This window comes from Bison bison, unplaced genomic scaffold (assembly GCF_000754665.1).
Source record: "Bison bison bison isolate TAMUID 2011002044 unplaced genomic scaffold, Bison_UMD1.0 scf7180017864304, whole genome shotgun sequence".
Classification (NCBI taxonomy): Eukaryota; Metazoa; Chordata; class Mammalia; order Artiodactyla; family Bovidae; genus Bison; species Bison bison.
This window is the reverse complement of record NW_011494876.1, coordinates 16281794-16289064: the sequence shown is the minus strand read 5'-3', so window position 1 is coordinate 16289064 and position 7271 is coordinate 16281794. Positions and strand designations below refer to the sequence as shown.

Here is a 7271-nt window from a genome sequence, read left to right as displayed (position 1 = left end):
ACCATGCCCTCAGCGTGGGCTGGTGCCCCTGGGGCGGGCGCACACTGTGAGGCGTGTCCGTAGCAGAAGCAGTTGCCACGCACGACCAGCTCATAGAGGGCATAATAGTACTTCTCGCGGATCTCCCGCCGGGGGTCAAGCAGGTTGTCCCCAAGTGTGTGTAGCCGTGTCAGGTTTACCCGCAAGTTGGTGATCTTCAGCAGGTCTAAGCAGAGGGAAGAAGACTGGGAACCCACTGGCCCACACCCAGCCAGGGGGCTGAAGCTGCCAAGGTCACCTTGGGAGACCTCCTGTCTCTAGCTGTATGAGCTAAACTGGACTTGGCACCTGCTCTAGGAAACACCCAAAATAGCTCCCGAGGCCCCAGAGAGTTAGCAGCCGGACTCTGGGACTGTGCCAGGCTCAGAGAAGGGAGCACTCACTCTGGATCCGTGGGCTGTAGGGGTCTGGAATGGGGATGGCAGGGTCCAGCACCCGATAGATGACCTGGGAGGGCATGGAGGCATTGCAGACACTGGACCTGTGTCCAAGGGCACGCCCACCGTGCCCCCTCTCTGCCCCAAGCCCAGAGGCCAGCCCTCACCTCGCCTTCAGTGGATGGCTCAATCTCTGAGTAGCGGGACTCACAGACAACATCGTCCCAATGCCGTGGTGGGGCTAGCGGGACTCCAGGGAAGTCTGCCGCACAGTCATAGGAGAAATAGCGGTACACACGCCACGTGCGTCCAAAGTCAGCCGAGCGCTCCACCAGCATGGCAGCGGGGCGAAATGTCTGGGTGGGGAGCACGGCTCATCAGCGGGCACCAGGACCCAAGTCCAGCCCAGGCCTGTCAAGAACCCTGTCCAGCTGGGGCCTGCTCTCAAGCAGCTCATGGAGAGGTAGGGGTGACCAAAGTGAGCCAAGAAAGAATCAGGAAGGAAAGCCACCCCGAGTGGGGAAGTCAGGATCCCCAGGGAGACAGCGCCTGACCCAGCCTGGGATTGGAGCAGCGTGTACATAGGCCTGGAGGTGGGAGGCAACAGAACTGTGGGAGGTGAAAGGGCCTCCCATCTAGCCAGGGCACAGCATATGAGTACAGAGAGGCTGGACTGAAGATCTGGGACTCTGTTCATGGGCACTGGGGAGCCAAGCAGGGTGCTTCAAGCAGGCTCCCAGACATGCGGGCACCTTGAAGGTCATGATGAGGTGTGTGAAATGGAACTCAGCCTCCAAGTCCAGCTGGATGGTGACCATGGGGACACCTGGGGCAGGAGTCAGAGGTCAGGGCCTTGAGGCTACTTGGTGGGCAGCCCTGCTCCCCCCATACCCCACCCGCAGCCTCACCATTCTCTGACTGCCACCAGGCTGCCCGGCGCTGTGGTGCAAAGCTGGTAACTACATTCTGGATGCGATGGCTGTTTGGGTTGTCTCTGGCAGAGAAGGGGCGCCGGGAGTCACACAGAAAGCATTTCTTCTCATCCTGGGTCGGATCAGGGTCAGGGTCAATGTCTCAGCCACTGCTAGTCCATCCTGACTCAGACCCCCACCTCCACCCCAGTCCCACCTGCAGGTGACTGACGATGCAGTAGGGCTGGGGGCCACGCAAACCACAGGTGGACGAGGCGGTCAGTCTGTCAGCGCGGCCCACCAGCAGGTCGCCTGTGGCAGGGTAGCAGCTTCCCCGAGAACAGCTTGGCACATCCGGGGCTGGGGCCTGGGCCAGGGCGGTGACCAGCACTGGGAACAGGGGGTCAGCTGGTTCTGCTACACTACCCCACTCCCCGCAGCCCCTGATCCAGCTACCCCAGGACCCACCATCACATCCCACCCCCGCCAGGCCTTCACCAGGCCCTCTCACCGCTCAGCAGCAGGCCCAGATGAAGCTGCCAGGGCCCAGGCTGTCCCGGCAGGTCCCTCCCTCGTCCCCCTGCTGCGACCCACTCCATCCTGAAGAGGAGAGGGAGAGGATGATGGGGGATGAGAGGCCTGGGGCCCGTGCCCTCCTATCCCCTCCCTTGGGGTCCCATGTTGACTCTGCCTGTGTGGGTCCTTGGCTGATTCCCCACTTGGTCCTCTGTCGGTCCAGCGGTCTCTCCACTAGCGCGGAGTCCAGCGACTTTGAGCAAAGTTGGGAAGTATGGCAGGAAGTAAAGCATGGAGCGGATCTCGGGCGGGAGCGCAGCTTTGTACAGAAAACCCCTACCTCTCTGGGAACTCTCACTTTTAGAAACTAGACACAGACCGGCTCACCTGGAAACCTTTATTGTGCCCCCAGGCCCAGGTCTGCACAAAGCCAGGGGAACACTGGGGTTTGGGGTCCTAGGCCACTGTAGTTCAGGGACAAACCAAGTAGGGGTTGTGGCATAAGCCAAGGAGAGGAGTGTCATCTTGGAGACCTCAAGGGGCCATGGAGACTGTGTCCCCAGTGTCGTCGGTGCTATGCGCGTCTCCATCACTTAGGCTTTTCAGTCCCAGGGCTCCAGCATCAGGGGGGCGGTGGAAAGGCGCACTCAGGGTGCCAAGCTCCCCTCTTCCGGGACTGTGAGAAGCTTTAGGACAGCATGACCGGAAGGACAGGACAACATGAGGGTTTGGGAGAGGTGGAGAAAGGCCATCCCCTGTCCAGGGTCTCTGCCTCCCCCAGTCGCTACAACAAGTAGGCATGAGAAGAACTGTTTCCTGGTATGAAAAAGGGAGCTGGGCACCGACAACAGACCACAGCGGTAGCGAGTGAATCCAGATCTTCCAGCTATTCATCCACTCCGGACGTTTCGGCCCGCCGGGAGCGCCCAGATCCGGGCTTGGAATGCGGGCTGCGGGAGCGTGTGCCCCACCCAGGCCCCTGGGACCTCAGCGGGGACCAGACTCCGGGGTCCATAGGGCCCTGTCGGGACAACTTTGAGCTTGCTACATCTGCGCCTACTGTCTTGAGTCAGGTGGAGAGTACCCTGGAGTGGCAGGCCCAGGGAAAAAAGCTGGGGTTCTTTAGGGGAAACATCAAGGTTCACCAGTTATCTGGAGTGGGGTCACCAGACACCAGGGGGGTCACATGGTCAATCTAAGGGGCTCAGGGATACTAGAGGGCGCTCAGAATTATGGATCACTCAGAGATAAGGCTCTATCAGGATCTCGGGGAGCACTAGATGGCCTCAGGGAGTTGTCCGTGACCCCTCCTATTTGTCAAGATCAGCGGACCACTAAATGACAGGCTGTCACATGGATCACTCAGGGTCAGCAGGCACTCTGGTGTCTCTGGGCTCTCAAGGTCAGGGGATTCCTGGGTCACTGTGGGGTCACTTGGAGTCAGACCGAAGTCAGCAGGTGCCGTATGCCCTGGCCCACAGCCGCATGTGGCCCAGTAGCTCTGCTGCCCGCTGCTCGAGAGCCCACAGCGTGGCCACTTTCTTGCCCAGTGCCTCCTCATTCTGAGCCAGGCGGCGTTCCAACCCTGGGGATTAAGGTCATCTGAGCCAGGCTCTGACCTCTGGCCCTAATCTCTGACCCTGGTCCTCATCTCCATCAAGACCCTGACTCTGATCCCAGCCCTAAATAAGCTCTAACACTAATCAACATTTGACCCCTCTGTTCTGGACTTTGACCCCAGCCTGATCCTCATATGAATATGGACCCAACCTGGATCCAGCCCTGACCCTCCCACACCATCCCTCTAACTCTGACCCTGACCACCCCCTGTACCCACCCATCCTGGCCCAGCCACATACCCTCCAGTCTTCTCCAGCTGTTCTGTACCAGTGTTAGCAGCTCTCGGGCCTCAGCGCGCGCCCGGTGTGCCCGCTCTCCTGCATCCTGCACCGCGGCCACAAGGCTGTCCGTGCCCTCCTGCAACTCCATCACACCAAGCTGGGCCACCTGCAGCTCCTAGGGCAGGGCTGGCTCTGAAAGCCCACCCACCTGGACCCTACCATCCCAAAAGCACTGCCTCCTGAAGTTCCCGGGAGGAAGCAGGGCTTTAGAACTGAGACCCTGCCTCAGCCCAGTGTAGCCCAGTCCCACCTAAACTCCAATTCATGCTACTCCACAGGGGTCCCTGGGACCCTGAAGTCCGCTTTTCCCATCTCACCTGGCCCAGGCTCCTGGCCATGCCCAGGGCATGCGTGGCTTGCTCTTCTGCCTCCCAGGCCTGCCGCTGAGTCAGGGCCAAACGGGTCCTGAGAGCCACAGGTCCACTGGACAGATGTCCCAGTACTGGGGTCACATCCCCTGCCAGTGCAACCTGGGCCAGGTGGCTGGCCACCTGGGGTGGAGATCAGGGAATCACAAAGAGATCACAGCACGGCAGGGTATTTAGCACTGTGTTGTCAGAATAGGTCAAGGATCTCAGGGGAAGAATAGAGATAGCAGCCTCTGAACAAGAGGTGTGAGGGAGCTGAAGGGCATGGGGGCGGGGCGCGGATCACCTCCTGTACACTGGCCTCCAGACCGTGAAGTCTCTGTTTCACCACCTGCAGCCCTTGCTCTGCAGCCCTTGCATGAGTTCCCACCTCAGCCAGCACTCCCTCCAAATCCAGCGCTTGGTGCAGAGCCCTGGCTGTACCCACCCTGAAGGATGCAGGCAATCAGTCTGGCATTCCCTTCCTCCCCACCCTCTGACCTCTACCACCAGCCTCCTGGCCCTTCACCTGGTCTGCTGTGCCCAACGGAGGACACCTTCAGCTTTGGGCAGCTCCTGACCCTCGGCATCTGGTGCAGGGAGGGCACCCTGGATCTGATCCAGCAGGAAGGCAAGGCCCGCTGCCCCATCTTGGGGGACAGGCACCACCAGCCCACGCCATGCCACCAGCTCTATGCTCACAGCATCTGCACCTTCAGCTGTGGGGATGGAGGTAGGGATCCTGGACGTGAACTCTGATCCCTGACTCAACGAGCCTTGACCCTAACCTCTCACTGACCCTGCCTCTGATATGACTATACTGTGTGCTAGAGACTGTGTGCATGCTCAGTCATGTCCAGTTCTTTGTGACCCCATGGACTGGAGCCCGCCAGGCTCCTCTGTCCATGGGATTCCCCAGGCAAGAATACTGGAGTGGGCTGCCATTTCCTCCTCCAGTTGTTAAATAATAGGTAGGCTGATATCAGTCATGATGGGAATTACTCATACCATGAAAATTGACAAACATTACAAATCAAGTCCTCCTGACCCCTAGGTCTAACCTGTTCAAGATTCGCTAGCACACTAGTGCTCCCACTGGACCCCTGGTCAGCCCTGCCAAGTCTTCCTCATTCTAGGAGTATCCTAGCAGGGTCCTGGAGACCCACTTGCCCCTGCCCTCAGCAGTGAACAGACATATAACCAGCAGACACGTACCCAAGAGGAAATGCTGGACGGTCTGCACAGTTGCTTGCACACGAGCCATGGTGGCCACGCCCCAGGGCCCCCTTGCACGACGCCACGTCTCCCAGGCCTGGATTCCTGTGGAGCTTGCAGTGGCCTGGGTCTGCCGTAGCTGGTAGGGGTGGGCCATATATGGAATGTGTCTCTTGTGAGCCCATGGCCAAGGCATCATACCCTGTGACTCCCCCAGGCCCCCCTCCACAGACCCCACAGCTCTGTACCAGATGCTGGCACTGCTCCAAGGTGATGAATGCTATGTCCAGGCTATGGGAGGAGTTACGGGAGGCAATGAGAGCCCACTGGGAGGTAGGCAGGGTCCCAGGGCAAGAGGGAACACCAGAGGGCACAGGAACATGGGCCAGCCCAGGTCCCTGACCCCTGCATCCCTGCCAACAAGATCAGGGTCCCAGTGAGGAATTTATGTCCTGGATCTCGAATGGCCGTACATTCAGTTCAGCCCCAGGAGAGAGTCCTCTCCTTGGCAAAACATCCCCCAGTGACCCATATTTCCACCCACCACTCCAGCTTTGTCTAGCAGCCCCAGAAGCCGAGGGCTCAGCCTCTGGACCCTGTCGACCAGCCCCTTCAATTTCAGCCGCAACACAGCTGGCCCTCTGGGCCGGCCTGTTGCCCACAGTAGCTGCTCTGTCCACCGCCGGGCCTCCTGGGCCTGTCCCAGGAGGCTTTCTGGTCCTCCAAGTGTGGCCACGACCTGGACTGTACGCAGGGCCTCTTGAGAAAGCAGGGCAGCTGAGGAGACCTGGGCCTTAGCATCTGTAGGTGATGGGAATGACAGAGGGGTGGCTCGGGGTTCCACTGGCTGAGGTGGGGTCCATCAGCCTCCTGGGCCCCCCAGATACATAAGCAAAGGCACCTATTCCCTTCCTCCTGGCCCAGCCTTGCCCCCACCCTCACCTGTGGCCCATCTACCTTGGCCTCACCTTGGGCTCCCATGGCCTTCCTGGGCCAGGCCAGGCCCTTGACACAGTCTAACTCCTGGGATAATTCTTCCAGATGTTCACACTGTCCCCTAACCCATGAGTCTCTCTCTGCCACAACCTGTGCTGTGACCCATAGTGTCTGGCCCAATGTGGTTCTTTCTGTCCTGTGGGAAGATGGAATATCAGCCTGGCCACAGATGCCCTTTTCCCCCTGTCTCCTCACTCCAGAGGACTCACCTCACTTTCGAACCCAGGACTCAGATAGCCAGCCAGAGACCGTCTGAGTCCCTGACCCTGGGAGGCCAGCTGCAGCCCTCCTCCCTAATGACCCCAGACCCCTTGCCTGAGTCCGGTGATCCACTCTGTAAATTGTTGCAGGGGACCTCTGGTGGGGGAAGGTGATTCCAGGAGTGTCTGGGCCTGCTGGAGTTTACCCTCCAGGGTCTGCAGCTGATCTCCCCGGAGCCCAGCACCCCAGCCAGGCATGCCCTGGCGCAGGGCAGCCACCTCATGGACCATGGTGTCCAGATGCAGCTGGAGGGGAGCCAGGCGTTGGTCCCAGGAGGCGAAGCAGGGAGGGCAGGACGTGCAGTGTGGGAAGCCTCCTGTGGAGCCACGGGCACACGCCTGGCACTTCGGCCCTGAGATGCCCTCTCGGCAGCGGCAGGTGCCTGTGTGCGGGTCACAGCTGGGCGAGATGGAGCCCTGGGGGTCACAGGCACAGGCTGTGCCGAGAGAGACAGGGTCAGGGCAGGGAGCAGGTGGCGCTCACCCCAGCCCCGCCCCCACCAAGCCAGGAAGAGGAAAACTGCCCTGTGTGAGCGTGGTGGTCTCTCCTAAGCCACTGCTCGGACGGCCAGGGGTACTGGCATTTACCCCGGCCAGAGGGGCCATCCCGAGTGGCTGCCTTTGGGCAGGAAGACAGCCTGGGGCTCCAAGGGCTCTGCAGCCCAGGCTGGGGTCAGCTCGGGTCAAGACTGGCAGGTGGGGTCAGGAG

At 60.3% G+C, this 7271-nt stretch overlaps 2 protein-coding genes and 1 long non-coding RNA gene across 4 annotated transcripts in view; all 3 read right to left on the bottom strand.

Annotated features, from left to right (window-relative positions):
• LOC104997220 (laminin subunit beta-2) overlaps positions 1–2121 on the bottom strand; it is a 14398-nt gene extending 12277 nt beyond the window's left edge. For both annotated transcript variants that reach the window (XM_010851877.1, XM_010851878.1), the window contains exons 1-8: positions 2019–2121; positions 1839–1927; positions 1545–1717; positions 1325–1460; positions 1169–1242; positions 584–772; positions 423–486; positions 3–205 (exon numbers count right to left, since the gene is read on the bottom strand). In XM_010851877.1, coding sequence (XP_010850179.1) covers positions 3–205; positions 423–486; positions 584–772; positions 1169–1242; positions 1325–1460; positions 1545–1717; positions 1839–1926 — 927 coding nt within the window. In that variant the 5' untranslated portion in view covers position 1927; positions 2019–2121. The remainder of the gene's footprint in view (positions 1–2; positions 206–422; positions 487–583; positions 773–1168; positions 1243–1324; positions 1461–1544; positions 1718–1838; positions 1928–2018) is intronic.
• Positions 2122–2233: 112 nt separating this feature from the next.
• On the bottom strand, positions 2234–5721 carry LOC104997217 (laminin subunit beta-2-like). The gene is made up of 7 exons (XM_010851876.1): positions 5555–5721; positions 5307–5445; positions 4621–4810; positions 4399–4540; positions 4062–4235; positions 3703–3859; positions 2234–3428 (listed from the first exon to the last, which is right to left on the bottom strand). The coding sequence occupies exons 2-7, from the start codon at positions 5353–5355 to the stop codon at positions 3295–3297; spliced, it is 846 nt and encodes a 281-aa protein (XP_010850178.1). The 5' UTR covers positions 5356–5445; positions 5555–5721; the 3' UTR covers positions 2234–3294.
• A 1103-nt stretch (positions 5722–6824) lies between these two features.
• The window catches only part of LOC104997218, a 1513-nt gene continuing 1066 nt past the window's right edge, over positions 6825–7271 (bottom strand). Inside the window, exon 3 of the long non-coding RNA XR_826308.1 lies at positions 6825–6999. This is a non-coding gene — a long non-coding RNA (uncharacterized LOC104997218). The remainder of the gene's footprint in view (positions 7000–7271) is intronic.